We start from the raw sequence: 18414 nt of genomic DNA on the forward strand, positions 1-18414 counted from the left end.
TCTTGCTTGTCTGTCCTTGCACCTGAAAATTGCCACAGCCTTTCCCAGTTGGAACATGGCTCTTGGGATTGTGTTGCTCATCTGCTTGGTCCTCTTCTGAGTTTGTGCCCTCTGAGATACCCACCTTTCAGTAAGAGTGACTTCTGGATGTACAACTGCTTCTGCACCCTGGTCACCCAGCAGTTGAGGTTGTTCAGTCTTGCTCTCCTTTCTCCAGAGTTAATTGTCATTCCTTACTTTTTGTGACATCCTTAAACTTCGCAACCACAACTGAACTTTATTCTTATTTCCAGGTTGCTGGTGAAAATAAGTATTAACAAGAACTTGCAGGCGTTCCCAGTAAGAATACCCCCATGTTGTCATACTTTTCCATTTCTCCAAGTAGTTTTTGTGGTTTGTCTGTTTGCAAATTTTTCATTTATTGACTCATGCTCCTGGCTGCTATAAACTGTTGGAACTTTGAGCAAGAAGCTGAGTGGTCCAAAGTCCAGTTCCCTACCTGAAGCTCACGGCATCAGTGCAGACTGGCAATTATTTATCAGCTTGCTTTGAAATCTTTTCATTTAAAAAAGAAATGAGGTGTGTAAAGAAGTCTGTGCCTCGTTTAAAGTATTGTTTCCATTCTTTTATTTTAGTGGTGTAGCCATTGAATTTTGTGTTGCCTTTTCCATCAGGGGTCAGGATTTAGCTCAGCTCGACATATCTGTGTTGGCACAACTCTGGCACTTGGCCTGGCCTCCCTGCTTGCTGAGACAGGACCAGGATGATTTTGGATTATATTGTTGAGAAGATGGGAGTTTGAGGTGGGTTAGAGTGTTGAGGATGGTTTGCTATATTTGGGGATATTGGATATAAAACCTCTATGGCCAGAGTTCAGAGCCTGATTGCAATTTCCAGTAAGCAGGAGCTGAGCTGCAGAGGAGCTGGAAATGGAAGTGGAGTGGTGGCAGCTGCAGCACTTGAACCCCTTTTGTCATTCTCTGCATGCTTGGCCCTGCAAGAGTTGTGTTCTTAGGAACTTTTATGAAGGGTGGAAGAACAGAGTGAAGGGGGCCCAGATGAGGAATAAATAAGAAGTTCCAACTTCTCTTTCTCAGATGTCACATAGAGTCAGTCTTGGGTGGCATTGGGAAGGAGAGGGAAGGCACGACATCCCCCTGGCACCTCATGCCCATTGCCAGCAAGGGATCTGGTGATGCTGGTGATACCTGACTTGTGCCAGTTGTTCCCCAGGACCCTTAACTTTGCCTTTTGCAGACCTCCGGTTTGCTTTGTTGCATTTCTGGAGCGATGTTTTGATGCACATGTACCGGTGTTCCCAGAGACCAGATCTGTGTAATGCAGCTAAAGAGGTAATAAAGACATACTTGTAATCATTATCTTATTTGTTCACAGCTGACATACAAATTGCCTGTGCTTTGTTTGAATTCCTACCTCATCTGTGTGTTTTGCCGTGTGACCACAGCCTTCCTCAGCAGGATAACTGAGGACATCTAGTGCCTGACCCGCAGCATTGAAGAGAAGAGCCTCCCTGCCTCTGGTGCTCCTCTGGAATCATTCCTGCCTCTTCCAGTGTGAAGAAATATCTAAAAATTCTTATTGGGTATGATCAGAGCAAAGCCAAGAGGTGAACAAGGTGAAACACCAGACCCACAAGGTTCAATTTACAAACATCTCTCTGTTCAGAAGGCAGATGCTGCTGATGGGAGTATGAAGGAGAAATAAAACCCCACTTAAATCTGTATGTAATGGAGCATTTCCAAGTGCTTTTAGTTGATGGATGAAGAAGAAAAAAACCCAGTTCTTGCCAGGAATCCTTAAAAAGGCATTAGGGCACTAAGCTAAAATAAGCCATGCCTCATGTTTTTAATTGCTGTCTGGTTTTTCTCTGCTGTTTTGAACAGAAATACTCTGAGATGTGGGAGGACATTCCTGCAGTGCAGGGACCAGGAAAGGGACAAGGCTCAGGCCAGGATCCCCATCCCTGAGCTCAGGCAAACCTTTAAAGATCACAAACCTTTAAAATTCAACCCAGTATATTTAGGTAAAACTTGTTGACCAAAGTGACTCAATATGTGATGTGACTCTTGCAGGTTTCTGTTGGCTTTTCATTTGTGATCTTAAAACTTGTTCAGCATAAGTGTGAGCAATGCAGCAGCAATGTTTACAGCTCCTGGGTGGGTGAGAAGCCTCCACCATGGCCCATCCCATCCCAGAACGTTTGTAGGAAACCCTATAAAGACTGAAGGTTTGCTCCATCTCCTGGGCATTGGGATCAGTGCAGGGAGCCTGGGGAAAAGCTCCCATCGCTGTGCTTGCTGGCACTGTCTGGATAAGCTAACACCACTGCCAGGAAGATTCCTGCTTTCTACACTATTCTTCCTTCTCCTTTGTGCTTTTCTGTCATATTTAATAAACTTCTGAGGTAGAAAGGTGAGAGTTTCAGCTATAGCAAAGCCTCACGCAAACTTTTAATTATGTTTATTTATTGGTTATTAATTTAAGTTTAGTTATCTGTTTTCCTTGCATTTCTTTTTTTCCTAGGGATCTTGTGCTAAGGAAAAAATTCCACGTCCTTAGGAATGTTCTGTCTTGTTGGTAACAGAAGCTTCCTGCAGTGGTTTTCAGATTACTTCTGTCACTTTTTGAAGCTGTTAGAGATAAATATAGCAGGGAGGGAAAACATATTTTATTTTGCAAACGTGTGAAGAGGTAGAGCTTTATTTGCTGCTTCTAACTGTGCCTTGCTGGGAATTGTGTCTCTCCCTGACTTATCCCTTGTTCTTGTTCCGAAGGCACCAGGCTGTTGGCACCGACTGCTTGGAGAGCCCAGCATCCATCCTCGGATCAGTCAGGGATAATCTGACTGGTTATCAAGGGAGGCAATGAACGTGGTATTTGGGTAGAGCCAGGGAAGGAGACCTACAGCTCTAATTCGGGGACAGCCACATATTCCTTCATCAGAATCAATTAGCACTTGGATTTCTGTAATTTGGGTAACTGCAAATGTGGGTGTCTGCTGTTCACCCAAGCAGTGTGAAAATGGATCTTCATCCTGGCATAGATGGAGTTGCCAGGGGAAGGGCTGCACATGGCATCTGTTTCTGGTTTTAGGTGTAAACTTTGTACAATGGATTTTGTTGTGGCTGGTGGTTCTGGTGACAGTCATTGCCCACAGTGATGTGTGGTTGGGACACTTTTGTAGCTCTCTAAGCCTGACCTCAGCATTGTGACCTACTGGGTGGGACCACAGAGTTGATCCCCCCCCAGACCTGAACAGAGGAAGCAGAGGCAATGTTTGCTGTCTTGGCATCCACCTCTTTTCCCTCCTGTTCAGCTCTGTCCTCCACCTGCACTGTCCCATCATTAACTGGCCAGGTGCCCTTGTGTGCCAGGACAGTGTATCCTCAGCTTTCCAAAGAAGACCCCTGTCTCATGCTCAACCCTTTACACTGTCTGTCAGGACCTTCCCCTTCCCCTCCAAGGTGTTAGACCACGTGGATTATTTCCCGGGTCAGGATTTATCATCAAAAATAATTATCCTGCGTTCTGACTGAGCAAGTCAAATCTGAGGTGACATTTCCTCCTTGGAAGAAGGGATAGTGTGAGTTGTGATCAGTGCTGGCAGCCCAGAAGGACACGTGACACAGATGTCAGGGCCTTAGTGACAGTAGCAAGACCTTTAACCAAGAAGCACCTTCTTGCCATCCATCCAACTTCATTATCCCTGCCTGTCCTTCACAAAGGGAATCACCATAAATCCTTCAGCAAGTCCTTGACTGCAGAGGGATGTGCTCCATGTCCCAGGACATCTCCTGCCCGACTCACACACAGCAGGCATGAGTGTCAATTTATATTTAATCATTAGAGTGTCATCGAAGAGCTGCAGATGGAGAAGAGTTTGCAGCCAGCCTGGGTTCAGCTGGAGTAACTCTAGAAGAAATCCTTCCACCTGTTGTGGGGCTGAGGTCAGGGAAGGACGTGGCCTGTGTGTACAGAACGAGCTGGCCACAGGGCCTTTTCAGCATCACTGCCCATGGGCACATTTTGGTGTTAGGATGACATGAGGTATGGGGCTGTGATGGCTTTAGATGCTATAGAAGAAAGATATGCCTTAGTTTAATGTGAAAGGTGACACAGTTCCCTCAAACGACTCTGTTTCTTATCTGTTCTGGCTTGTGCTGAATTCAGGTTTCATATAAATGTGGAGGTGATTGCTCCTTCCAAAGGTTATGAAGGTGGTGGTGCTCCTCGAAGAGTCCTTGGTGTTGTTATTGCAGTTCTGATTTAACAGTCCTGCCATGCAACGTTGGAAGGGAAACTATGGATTTGGCTTAAAAACGGAGGGAACATTTTAAAATTTAATTCTAGCTACTGGTTTTAGTATGAGGCTTTTATCACTCCTGAGGCTCTGCCATGCAAACCCAGAGCATAGATAAATCATAGGAATAAAGGTAGAGTTAGCAGTAAATAATTGCTGAATTGCACATGCTGCCACAGGCAGGTTCTTATGCAGTTTTCAGGGAGATGAATGTCTTCTCCAAGGGTCTGAACTTGCATTTCTGATGGAAAGTATTGAATCTCTGAGCTTGTCTTGCACACAGACTTGGAATAATAAGCCCTCAGTTAACAGTAAATAGGTAGGTAAATGTCCTGTGTAATGCCCATGGGTGGTGTCAAGTTCGGCACCATGTTTGCCTTGTGCTCTGTGAGCTCTGGCCTCAGGCAGGAGCCAGTGCTGCCCCAGGGACTCTGTCCCCAGGTGATCCCTGGCACAGGGGATTGGTGTCCCCCTTTGATGGCCATAACCAGCATCAGCTCTGTCCCACACCATGGGAAGACACATGGAGGCAGCTCAGGGCACATTTTGGTTTTGCCCATTGGTGAAAAGTCCCAGGCAGAGCCATAGCTCAGTCCCTGAAGTTGTGGTCAGACAATCAACATCATGAATCACCTGCTCCCCATAAAATAACAAAATTGCTCATGGTCTGTCACAGCCTCTGTTTGATTCACCACAGGCTGGTTTTCTCTTTTTCTGGCAGCTGTTAGTGCCATGCTTTGGGAAGAAGAGGTAATGAACCACCACCCAGGGATGAAAACATTCAGGTATTTGGAAGTGCTTTACCAATGTCACATAAATAACACAAGCTGGGAAAGTAAAATACCGAGTTAGCAGTAGCTAGTGTTGAGTATTTCAGTGTTTTGCCCATGGTTGTGCTATAAATGATATGTGGGAGTAGAAACCCTCTCCTGTAGCCACAGCCCTGCTTCTGTAACTGAGCATGGTGGAGAACAGCAGCCTGTCCCCTCTGGCTGTGCTGGGGGTGCTGCTCCAGCCACTTTAAAACATGGTCAGTAAAAAAAGAGCATATCTGTACTGGCAGGGGGATGGTGGGGAAGGCACAGTGTTGTTCAGTGGTAAATCAGCACAGAAACTCAGACTTTGAAGGTGAAATTGGGAACATGTTTTGGCTCTGAATGGGGCAAAGGTTTGCCCTGGGTCAGCCCAAACCCTCAGGACCAGCTCAGCTGCCTGTTGTGTCACCCCCAGACCCCCATCAGCAAAATGTCAGTCCCAATGTTCATATGTGGGGCTGATTCCTGCCACAAAATCCTGGAGGTTTTGATAATATTTCTTAAATGGTTTGAAACAGTTGAAATTGTGTAGAAATCCATCTGCTAACTATTTAACCCTTTTTGATGCAAAGCAAGACATACACATCTGACCTGCCCCTGGTTTTCCCCATTGGATTGTTTTGGACACACCAGTGTGGGAGGTCAGTGCCCTGCCCCAGGCTGAAATGTTATTTCCTTAGTTTTTGACATGACCAGTGTCTCCATTCTCCCCTTCTCTCTCTACACATATTATTAACATTTTCTCTTCCCTGTAATAAGGAAATTGGATGATGACACAGGTGGTTTTCTACTGCATAGGAAGGACCCACTGTAGCTGCTCTGACTTCTCTAAAAATGGAAAGTAAAAAAAAAAAAAAAAAAAAAATTTTTAAAAAATCACTAACTTCTTTTTGGGGGCCAAATTAAATTAGAGACATCCAGGTTCCACTGAAACAGGAGGTGAAACTCCACTTGCTTTTCCAGAGCTGAAGGAAATCATCAGACCTCAACACAGATGTGGAGATTCCTTGACCTGGGGAAGGTGTGAGGGGCTTATACCCCTTTCCCTGCTGCTCCATCTTGCCCTGGTGCCAGCTACTGCTGTGCCTGCTGCTTCACACAAGGGGGGTTGCCTTTGCAGCTCCCTGTCAAACTACTTGGGCAAGTACTTCAAAAGTCAGATGTCCTTACTCTATTTAAACAACAAACTTAATCCGATATATTTATATCTGTAAGGGTTTGGAGGTATGGTGGGTGTTTTTCTTCCCCTGGTGTTTTTCCCACAGGGTGTCTCTCTATGATTGCTCCTGTTACTTAGTGGTTGTTATTGTTAAGATCCCATCATCTGACCCTTTATAATCCCTGTATTGCATTACACTGCATTGCTGGACATGCTTGGTGTATGCTACTGTTTGTCAATTTTAGATTCTCCCATCAGGCTGCGAGTTTCTTAAAAGTAACACAAGGTTATGTTACACGGGCACACTCTGACTCTTTCCGTGGCACTTGGGTTGGTAATAGAAGGGAATAAATGTGGGGGGTTTATAAACAAAAAAAAGTGAAAGACAACATTACAGAAATTGCTCTCAAATATTTGGCACCAGCATGTGCCTCATCAATTACCTTAAAAATAGAACCCTTTTAGGCACTTAAAGCATGGGATGATGGGCTGCCACATATCAAATGGTGGCACAGGGGTCAGGAACTCTTGGTATTTGAGTTAAGAACTTGTCAACCTTCTTGCTTCCAAGAGAGATAGGCTGGAATTTTTGAAGAAAATGTGCAAATGAGAAAAATCAATGGAGTGAAGCAATCCTGCCAGGAGAGCCTGCTGAGTTTCATTCCGGAGCTCATCCATATGAGCCTTATGGCTCATCCAAACAGCGAGTAGTGAGCGGGAATTGTTCATTACCAAGGGCAGACCTCTTCTCCTACCAGTTTGCTCCTAAAGTGCTTCTGTTTAACACTTGTTGGGTACCTACTCAGCATGAATTTTGAGCTGCTACCTGTAGGAACTGCTTGTGATTGCTGCAGGTACCTCTTCTGCTGGGGCTTTGAGTGCAGCTGCTGGCACAGCACAGCTCTGCCCTCTGGTAACAGGGCAGCTCATGCAGCAGCTTATTAGTCCAGGGATATCTAAGCAAGTGTCAAACTGCTGTGAAAATAGCAAGTGCCACCGATGGAAGTGCCTTTCCTGTCTTAATGAACGTTGAGGAACATGTGATTATTTTGGAAAGCTCTGAGGGGGATACCAACAATTGTTATTGGGAAGAAGATGGGACTTTTGTCTTGAAAAAGACTTCTAGATCTGCCCTGAACGTGTCCCCAGCCTGGAGGGTGTTGTTTGTTGCTCTAATGTGCTGTTTCCAGAACACCAAAACACTAAGCAGTGTGTTAGGAAAGGAAGTACGTCCTGAACATGTAATTTATGGAGGAGAGACCTAAAGTAGGCAAAATGTGATACCCACCTTGGAAAGCTGTGGGATTAGCGCCCATGTCACCAGGAGAGGTGTCACCAGGCAGCTCCTCACTCTGCATCTGATGGGGAAGGCATCACTCCCAGTGTAATGTTTCCTAATCGTGGTATTGACGAGTGATATATTTCTGTTCAGAAGAAAAGTTGCTTTTTAAATACCTGGTAGTGGGTTCTCAGTATCCCTGTTTTCCTTCTCAAGAGGACTTCATGGGTTTGACCCTGCTTAACTTAGATGATCTGACAAGACCATGGCCCAGGATGGCCTGGCTGAAGAGCATGGAAATCCAAGAAGGTGGCATGGGGCTTTATTTCCAGTCAAGAAATTAGCAAGCGGTAAGTAAGCACTGAATACACAACTTCTGTGACCCAAACTGCATCGTTTGGGAGAGTAACATACCAGCTACCATGGAGCACTGATTTATTTGATAACATCAGGAAACTGTTTATGGACTCTATTATGGACAGCAAACCTGGGGGTTAAAGCTGCTAGAGCTGATAGATTGATGTGTGGGTCTGCTGTTGTGCTTGCTACTGCATAATATAAAACAAGGATAGGGATGCCCTCCAAAATACCAAAGGGGCAGATGGAGCCATTACATTCTTGGCTCGGGTTGTTATTATCTTTTCCTTTACTACTTACTTAGTTCTTAAATTTTTGCCCTCTTCCCTGCTGTGTAACAGCATGAATCAAATGAGGACCTTTGGATAACGGCCTTTTAATAGAGGTTAACAGGGCTTTGAACACCATGTTTCATGTTACAGAACACAGCAAAGAGAGACCATCGTCATGCGGAGCCTATTTTGCTGCTGGCAGACTCCAGCAGAGCGTGGTTGAGACTGCAATGAGAAATATGGCTTAAAAATTGGAGAGCCTTGGTTTCACAGCCTCTCCTCTATGGTTTCGTTCCTATGGAAGTTGCATTTGCAGTTGCAAGGTGAGGATTTGATTTGACACCCCTGCAAAGAAAATTTGAAATTACGAGAGGAAATCTTGCTAATCCAATGAACAGCCCAAACTGTTCATTGCACCCTACTCTGCTGTTACAAAGCAGCCATGAGCACAGTGGTGTTGGAGGTGTGGCTTTCTGGTTTGCCATGTGAATTTAGAAGCCTATAAAATATTCTGAACAAAGAAGGAGGATGGAAGGGGCACCTTATGAAAGAAAGGATTTTGGATAGTTACATCAGGTCTACGACTATAGCAAAGTAAATCTCTGTAGTTTCTACTTAATTCTGGAAAAAATGGTAGAAAGTAGGAACAGGATGAAACTGAGGTGAGGTCTCAGCCAGGATGCATTGATAGTTCAAGTAATGTTCATGATGGAGACAGGCCAGTCGAGAACCAGGGCATTGGGACTGTCCCTGGGCAGACTAGATGGGAGTAGGGCATGGATGTGCTGTGGGAAACGCTCCTGTTGGGACTGCCCAGACTGGTTCAAAGGACTGGAGCTGGTCCTTGCATGGACCTCTGTTCCCAGGCAGAAGGTGTGTGTTCTACCAACTGTTCACCTGCTTTTTTCCATCTTGGAGGATTTCACCTTAACCAGGATGTGGTGTTTGGGAGAGGTCATCAACTGTGGATGGCTGCTCTCTCACCAAAACCACCTGCTCTGTCCAGCCAGGGTTTAGACCTGGCTAAAGGCAGTGCAGAGCCTGCAGTCCCTGTTCCTTTTGTGATAGATCAGAGACACTATGGATTCAGAGACCTTGTGCTGATTCTTCCCACGGGCACCTCACAGGTACCATTAATGTTGCTCTGCCCACCTACAGCAATTCCAGCATGGGGTGAAGCGCTGAATGGCGCAGTGTCCCGGGAATCCTCTGGAAAATGGCCGTCCCCTGCCTCACTCAATGGGGGACACACCAGCTGCACTGAAATGTCAGAAGGGTTTGCACAGCTGACAGGTTGCTGAAAATGGAGCATCGCCATAAATTCTCCTTATCCAGCCAAGTGCAGCTTAATATAGTCTTAGCTGCACGGGCTGTCCCCCGCACTGAGACCGAGAGCTGCCACAGCTCATGACCAAAACACGAAGTTGTCAATTTAACAGGATGAACTACTGCTAGTGAAGGGGGAAAGAACGTAAAATCCTCTGAAATTTAGCTTTCTCTGTAGGTTTAAGAAGTCATAGAGGAAGGAGAGAAGAATGAACATGTCTGAACTCGGCCAGAACTCCGATGAAGACGTGTGTCCAGAGGACATCGATGAAGATGAAATCCTGGCAAACCTGTCCCCTGAGGAGCTCAAGGAGCTGCAGAGTGAGATGGAAGTCATGGCCCCAGACCCTGAAGTCCCAACTGGGATGATACAGAAGGATCAGACGGAGAAACCCCCCACGGGGAGCTTTGACCACAGGTCCCTGGTTGACTACCTGTACTGGCAGAAGGCATCCAGACGCATGCTCGAGGATGAGAGAGTTCCCGTCACCCTCTTGCCCTCTGAGGTAACAAGCAAAAAATCACAAATATTTATTATGCATCTGCTGTGGGATCTGTTTTATAGCTTTAATACCTTAACTTGCCTCTGCTTCTGTCCCTTACGTAACGCATAGTACAAACAAATTTAGATTAATCCTAAAAGCCTCAGCAGTGACAGAATCCAGCTTGGATTTATGTCAGGGTTAGTAATTTTTTAATTGCTTTTCCCAAATATTTACTTAAGCTTTTTAATTTAAGAAAATCCTAATTCTGTTTCAGTAAAGCAAATCACTGAGAAATTGTCACAAGATTAGTTTGGGGGATGTAACTAAAATGTGTTTGACTTTGCATATGAAACAACACTATGTTGCTTTTCCATAAAATACTGCATTAATTGTATTTCTTAAATTAATTAATTGACAGAATTTAATGATCTACTGGAAAAAACCCCCAAATCACCGTATTTTAACAGGGTGAAACATTCACTAATGACCAAGCATACAAACTCCAGGAACTAGTCCAACCCTATTCAATACAGTCCTTAAATTTATTTGACTGTCCCTACGACTTTGAAATAAAGTTAAGGTCATACTTAGATATCTTTCAGGATGAGGGCCACACTTAAAAATAGGTTAATAGAATTGAAACTTGGCCAGATGAAACACACCCATACCCAAACCTAAGTGAATTTGAGGTAACTGATTAATTTTATTTTTGTTTTAAATACCAGTGGTTCTGCTAATACAGACCAACAAGGTACATTGCAGACTTCCCTGGGCAGGTTTCTTGGTGAAATTTGTGGTGTTTTCCCTTCCTGTAACACTCTCACCCTCAATGAAACAATTTTTTTTAATGTTTCTGAGATTAAATCTGGAGTTTGGGTGTGGAGCTGGCTGCTGACAACTGGTCAAGCGATCCCCACACTAAACCCATCCACTACCACAGCAGACAGGAGCCACAGCCCCAAGGGTAGAGGTGACTGTGACCATTTTGTCAGACTTTGGGTGTGCCACAAGCCCTGCCTGAAATAGTGCCAATCTTTGCAAAACAGCTTGATTTTATTAGCATTTCTCAGTGATGGAGGATACTCTTGCAAAAAGATGCTTGAAAAAAAATCTCAGCCAGGAGGATGTCCCTGGAGATGGTAGAAATCTGCAACTAATTTTGTTTGGTTGCTAGAAGCCCCACGGCCTTGCAACAGCGTTGTGTAAGATCTGGTTTCCTGTCTCTGGACTCAAAACTGAGCTAATATTTTGCTTTATCTTCAGTGAGGTGCTTCCTTGGCTGTGATGCTCTGGCAGTACCACAACAGGCGGCCTTGTTGTCCCATGTGCTGGGTGATTCCACTGTGCTCTCTTTAATCCCCCTTGGGCTGAGCAAACCATGAGTGGTTCACACTGATTGCCAATGGTTTGTGGCATATGAAAGAAATTTTGTCTCTTGTCAAAGAAAAGATACAAATGACACAAAATCCAGAAAGAGACTTTGGATCAGAGACTCAGCCCCCAGAAGAGTTCAAGGACCATCTTAACATATCATTAAATATGTTCAGGATTTAATTGTCAGGATTTAATTTTGTAAGCAAAGAAGAGAACCTGGTTTGCAGCCTCTTTAAGAACAAGATGTTCCTGTGTCCGCCAGCACAGCCTGGACTTCCAGGCAGTGACACTTTGAAGGATTATTCTCTAAGGTATGGACATAGAGAGATCTAAGTCCAACTGCTACATGTTTATTTGCATAGAAAGTTACTGTAACAAGCTGTGTTCAGTTATTTCAGCCTGAGGTTTTGTCTTCCTCAGAGAAGCACTGCAGAGGAGATGGAAGGAAAGGCCAGTGGCAGCGGCGAAGCAGCCGGCGGGAGGATGCCAGGAGCAGAGGGAAAAGAGAGACATTACCAAAATGAGCATGTGTCCAACTCAGGAACACAATTTGGGGAGACAAAGAAAGATGGAAACGATAAAGAGAGAGGGGAGGAGGAGGATGAGAAAGAAGAAGCAGAGGAGGAAGAGGAAGATGATGAAGAGGAGGAAGAAGAAGAAGAGGAAGATGAGACTGAATTGCAAACAAAGGAGAATTACACCAATGAGAACTGTCACAATGATCAGATAAATAAGAAACCAAGTACAGAACCGGGAGAAATCAAAGAAAAGCCAAATGAAAATGAAAAGAAAATATCAAAATTGAACATCCCCCAAAAGTTAGCTCTGGATACCAGCTTCATGAAGCTCAGTGCCAGGCCTTCAGGGAATCAAACCAATTTAGAAGACAGTTTGGAGAAGGTCCGAAAAAACAACCCAGATGTGAAAGAACTCAACCTGAACAACATTGAAAATGTCCCCAAGGAAATGCTGATAGACTTTGTCAATGCCATGAAAAAGAATAAGAACATAAAAACGTTCAGCTTGGCCAACGTGGGGGCCGATGACAACGTGGCGTTCGCCCTGGCCAACATGCTGCGGGAGAACAGGAGCATCACCACGCTGAACATCGACTCCAACTTCATCTCTGGCAAGGGGATCGTGGCCATCATGCGGTGCCTCCAGTACAACGAGACGCTGACGGAGCTGCGCTTTCACAACCAGCGGGGCATGCTGGGCCACCAGGCAGAGATGGAGATCGCCAGGCTGCTGAAAGCCAACACCACCCTCTTGAAAATGGGCTACCACTTCGAACTGCCGGGGCCCAGGATGGTGGTGACCAACCTGCTCAGCAGAAACCTGGACAAGCAGAGGCAGAAGAGGCAAGAGGGGCAAAGGCAGCAGCAAATGAAAGAGCAGAAAGAGTTGATAGCGATGCTGGAGAATGGACTTGGGTTGCCTCCCGGGATGTGGGAAATGCTGGGGGGACCTCTGCCACAGGTGAGGATGCACGAGCCCCCACAAGCCCCGAAACCACCCGTCCCTGCAGCTGTGTCCCTGAGCAAAAGGCAGGAGAGCACGAGGCAGCCGGCCCCGGAGCAGCCCTGCAGAGAGAAACCCGTCAGCTTCAAAGTGGTCAAGCTGAAGAAGATTCAGCGCAAACCCGCCGTGCCGGAATACGTGGAACCCGCCGAGAAAACCAACCTCAAAGACGTCATCAAAACGCTTAAACCGGTTCCCAGGAGAAGACCTCCTCCCCTCATGGAGATAACCCCGAGGGATCAGCTCCTCAACGACATCCGCCAGAGCAACGTCGCTTACCTTAGACCGGTGAGTGCCGGGCTGTGGTGGGGAGGGGAGGGAATCACATCCACCCGCCGTGCTCCGAGCTGGGGTTGGAAACATCTGGGCATTCGTGGGGCTGGCAGTGCACCTGCATGCTGCATCATCAGTGCTGCATCACTGTGTCAGGCTGCTGTTCCTGGGATGCAGGTGGCTGTTTTCCAGCAGCACTAAGGTCTGGCTTGCACAGAGAAATGGCAACAAGCGCCGAGGCTGCAGCCTCCTGCATCCCTGTCTGCATCTGTAAGGTAAAAGAATGGAAATTCAGTCAGGAGATTAATAAACCCACAGAAACTCAACCTTAGCATACTACTAATAGCATATTAGTTGTGATAGGCACATGCTATTATAAGATGCTTGTTTCAGGAGAGCAAGAGGTATTATTTTTCACATTAGCCTGGCCTCAGTCCCCTATGAAAACCTTGTTTCTCTCTTCAATAGCTGTGTTTTATCTTAGCTCTCACTTTACACAAGAAAGCACCATTACTTGGCCCACACCGAAATCCAGCCTAGACTCACAGCCTGCAGCCCTGCTCCTGCCTGCCTCACCCAGTAGCAAGGAGTGTACTATTTTAGTGATCCTTTGCCACTTGATTTTTTTTTGCCCTTATTTAAATCAGTTGCAAAACTCTAGTGCTGTTAGGAAAAAAAAGAAATTAGAAGCACCAGCAGTGAAGATGGAGCAAGGTTAAAGGAAGAAAGTAGTGATACCACAGGAGTTTTTATATTTGTTTCCAAGTAAATCTTTGCCACTGAAAAGTGCTCAGTGGTCACGACTCATGTGAGCTCAGTGTGAGAATCCAAGTCCAAAACTGTGAAAACTGCCTCTTGGTGATGCTGTTACTTGGGTACCAAATTCAAGGGCCACTTCTGAAAATGTTGACCACCAGATTTAACCTTTTGTTCTCCTGACCTGTTATGTTTCCTTGTGTTGTACCATTATTCAAGAAATCTTAAAAGATGACTGATGTATTTGTAGCTAGTGATGTTGATGCCTCTTAGTGTCGCTAAGGCTTGAGGAAGAGGACAGAAAATCCTTTGTAATTAAAAATGGTCAAGTAGTATTTTGTAATTAATTTTTCTTTTAATATTGGCATTTTAATATAGTGGGCCTCATTTTGCTTTCATTTATACCTACACAGAAATAATTATTCCCTCAGCAAGTCCCTCGCAGTGGATACATGTGTTGGGGGTTTGGGGTGGGTTTTTTTTTGGTGGGTTTTCTTTTTTTTTTCCTAGTTCTCTCTCATTGGGCTACGTGGCTTGGATTTGGGAGCATTAGGCTGTTATTGTCCCCATCCTGTGTGATCCTTTTTTGCCTCAATACCGTCAGCTTCATCTCTAAAATAGGGTTTTACTGCTTGAGCCAAGCTGGGTGCTTGTTTGCTCCATGAAGGGACTCAATGCCTTCAAACTGATTTCCTGGGCATAAAGCATCACAAACAGCAAGTGGAAAATTACAAACAAAAGAAATTCCCAACCAGAGCTCCCTGGAGCTCCCAGTTGTTATATTTTTGACCATTTTACGTTTTCTGAAGGTTTGTATTAGACTAAACTGGTCTGGGAAATAAGACTGAGGCATTTCCTCCTCCTCATACTTACTGTCCTTGTCCAGGTGCCGTTGCCAAAGCAGCTGGAGTGAGACCAGACTGACCTGAAGAAAACAACTTGGAATAAGGACTGTTCAAGTTTTGCTTACAACAGTTTCAGCAGATGTTTTCTGCAGAACCCAGGTGGTATATTCAACTCTTTGGGAACAAAGCTTGCGATACACACTTTTATAAGTGTGGTGGAAACGGCTGGCATGGGAAAACCCAGTGCTAAGCATTTCCACCAGGTATCAAACAATCCCGCTGCCATCTGTCTGCCAAGTGGATTTGAGGCTTCAGTTTGTTGTGGGAGTATTTTCTCAGAGGCATCAATAACCTTGTCTTTCTAGTTTGTCAGCAAACTACTTTGCTTCCACGTTGTCCTTCTGCTGCCAGATTCTGCAGGAACACGCTGTGCTTTATCTTTCTTTTCACACACATGCTGCTTTATTATTCTCTTGTCTGTGAGAAACCTATTTGGGTTCTGTGTATACAGCTTCATTTTTTAGGCTAAGGAAACAGAAATGAAATAAAGCTCTCTCTGTAAGATGTGTGCAGCACTTCCATCAACTAACCAGATGCTCACAGACAGAAGGAATGCTCTGGTACAACAAACACCTCGCCTGGATGGTTTCAAGCTCTATTTCAGAACATAGTCTAGTGGGTATTGTACCTGATCAGCATATAAAAGATGCTGCTGTGTTCTGCTTTGAGAGCTGTGATCTTCATTCCCCATGATTCACCTCTGTCTTAATGTATTCCTTAATTGCAGCCACCTTGGAGTGCACTGAAATGCCATTTCAGGTTTCTTTCCACGTTGCTCTTGTGGCAGGAGGATGGGCATGTTTTCTTCCTCGTGCTTTACTAGCACATTAGATTTTTCTGTTGCATTTTTTGTAAAGCAACTGGAGGTAAGTCACACTCTTGTAAAGTACATCCATGAGATACCAGTTTGGGAGTTTTTTGTTTGTTTTTTAAAGCTGTAAGGCTTAGGGAAAGAACAAAGGCCAAAATGCAGCTCCCCTGCCTTCCTGTGGCTGATATTTGATCCAAAGGTACAGCTTTGCAGCTCCTGGCAGGATTTCCTTCAGGTGAGTTAGTCTCTTAACAACTTTCCTCTGGCACCTAAATCCCAGTCCCACCCTGCTCCCCCTTCCCATGTTTATTATAATAGTCCTGAAGTATCAGCAATGTCCAGGACCTCATTGAATCCAAGGTAGTCTCTACTATCATTAGTTTAAATTTTCACTTGTCCTCTCTATATCTATCACCTAGATAGAGATGGTCTATGGAAATGGTCTCTTTCCAAGCTCTTTCTTTCAAACTTGTAAAGCTCCTTCTCAGCTCAGCTTCTGTTTGCAACTGTAATGCCTCAGACTTGGGAAACCCTCTTGGTTTATTGTCTAAGACAGAGCAAGTAGCTTTTAAGTATCATGTAAAGGGAAAGGAAGAGCCATGTCTGCATGACAGAGACGTAAAAAAAAAATTGAAGTAATTTTCATTGCAGCCCCTACTTTTTGTAGTGGGTAAGAGTAGGAAAGGGAAGGAGCTTGGTACTTCTAACCAAGCCCTTGCATGGAGCACAGCAGCAAATGCAAAAAGCAACTCCCCCAGAAAGCTCTTGGAGTAGCTGCTCTCCAGACTGGTTTCAGGGCCAGACTTCAGCAGTTGGGACAGGGAAGCACAAAGGAAAATATAATATAGTGCTTTACAGTCTCCAGCTCGAGCTGCCAGGCACAAATTACTGCTACACCCAGAAGCTGCCAAACACGTCTTACCAGGGTGTACAGAGCAGGACCTGTGGAGCCCTGCTCTGATCCGTGTTCTCCCACTGACCAGCCTCTCCAGTGATCCCAGGAGGAGCCAGGCAGCCAGATACAGAGATCACACCATCAGTTCAACTGCAGCAGAGCTGGCTTCCTAGTACTGCTCAAGGCACAGCTCCCAGCACTCCGAGGTGCAGAAATCCCTCTCAGGTAATTAAAAGAAAAGTGAAATCCCAGTTAAGTAGAGTTATGTAAGAGACTGGAACAGCATGAACAAATACCTTAAGTATTCCACCTCTGTAGAGCAGCCTTTTTAAGGATGCAAGAGCAAGGCTATAACATTTCAGTTCAGAGGTCCCTTGTGCCCCAGCAAAGCTAATACAGACACGGAGCAGTCAAAGCCAGCAGCTTAATCCCCTTCATGGGCTTGCAGCACGAGCTGCAGGGTGACAGCAGATCTCCCACCTCCCCTCCTGGAGTTCCATCAAACACAGAAACAGCCACAAGCTTCAGTTTCAAATCCTTAGAATTTATTTTTCGTCATAACTGTGCAGTTTTTAAAATTCTACAGTAATGATGAAGTCATAGGCTACTATGTTCTTAAGTGTGGAAATAGCTTTCAAAAAACAAAGACCATGCGCTACAAGTGAGGAACAGGCCATTGACTCTTCTGCTGGAATATACAGACATTTTTGATAAATACTGATCACTTTAACACTTAAATGGAATGACATGTTCAGATTTCTACGCAGTTCACTATGAAAACAGCATGGCAAGTTACATAAAAGCTTCAACTTCAAGGATCCTTCCTTTTTTATTAAATTAATTACTTGGTTAGAAAAGAGAAATGCAAGATTATTTGAAATGGAGTGTCACCTGGACAACTTCCCCCCACGTTGTTGGCAAGCTCCTGTTATCAAGATGATTCCATCAGAGCTGGCAGTTAAAATCTATATATGCAAAAGAATCCCCCACACTGTTCTCAGCTTCAAGAGTTCTAACAGGCAAATATCTTCATGAATTTGGAATGGGTTTTCAAAAACTGTATCTTGACATTTATTGCTTTTACTTGTAAACCTGAAACCCAGTTTATTCCTTTGAGTACCAGAAGTTACAGAGTCAAAGGATGCATGTTTGACTTATATCTTTGCATTCTGGTTAAGAGGAAAGAAAAAGATGACCCACGCTCGAAAACACACATACACCTCCATCTACAAACAGCCTATACAGACTAAAGCAGAACAAGGTAAGTCCTTAAGCAGAAGTATTTAAAAACATCAATGGGGTAGAAACCCAGCTTATCCAACCTATCTGCACATTTCTTCTTCTCCTGTGCTTGGCCACAGTTTAGCTGGCACACAGGGAAGTTTGACTCTCCTGCAGAAAGGAGCAGTTTCTACAGATCAGGATTTTGGAGAGAGCAAAGGTACATTTTACTGGAGCTGGCAGGCACAGTGCTACGTGTACCCTTCATGCTTACATCTATTTAGACTCTTTCATGGCTGCTGAAGGAGGAGTGTGAGGTGAGGACAGAATCCAGACTCGTTACAAGTACTGCACAATTTTACCCCTTGCCAGTTAAGCTGGCAATGTGATCTCTGTAAATACCATTCAAGGGAGGGATTTGGAGGATGCAAGAGATACCTAATTTTGATACATTCCAGCTCACCTTGATCATCACCAGGCTGAAGGTGCTACCCAGCATAACCTGGCTAAACTGCAATCTTTTAGAACTGAGATGAAGGGGATGTTACTTTAATAGACAAATTTGTTACAAGACAGTTTGAGAGACTGCATTCCCTAAGTTTCCATCTCTTCCTCCTCTACCCCCAGAAGAAGAGACAAGCAAA

General features: G+C 44.8%; 1 protein-coding gene across 1 annotated transcript; it reads left to right on the plus strand.

Moving 5' to 3' along the window:
- The first annotated feature begins 9552 nt into the window (after positions 1–9552).
- On the plus strand, positions 9553–15347 carry LMOD3 (leiomodin 3). Its single transcript, XM_032699473.1, has 3 exons — positions 9553–10035; positions 11809–13197; positions 14825–15347. The coding sequence occupies exons 1-3, from the start codon at positions 9739–9741 to the stop codon at positions 14849–14851; spliced, it is 1713 nt and encodes a 570-aa protein (XP_032555364.1). The 5' UTR covers positions 9553–9738; the 3' UTR covers positions 14852–15347.
- The last annotated feature ends 3067 nt before the right edge of the window (positions 15348–18414 follow it).

The sequence above is a fragment of the Chiroxiphia lanceolata genome, chromosome 11 (assembly GCF_009829145.1).
Source record: "Chiroxiphia lanceolata isolate bChiLan1 chromosome 11, bChiLan1.pri, whole genome shotgun sequence".
In the NCBI taxonomy this organism is placed as follows: domain Eukaryota; kingdom Metazoa; phylum Chordata; class Aves; order Passeriformes; family Pipridae; genus Chiroxiphia; species Chiroxiphia lanceolata.

Coding starts and splice junctions, on each gene's coding strand:
- LMOD3 (XM_032699473.1), top strand. CDS start 9,739: ATGAACATGTCTGAACTCGGCCAGAACTCCGATGAAGACGTGTGTCCA. Junction 10,036..11,808: donor TCACCCTCTTGCCCTCTGAG/GTAACAAGCAAA, acceptor TGTCTTCCTCAG/AGAAGCACTGCAGAGGAGAT. Junction 13,198..14,824: donor ACGTCGCTTACCTTAGACCG/GTGAGTGCCGGG, acceptor GTCCTTGTCCAG/GTGCCGTTGCCAAAGCAGCT.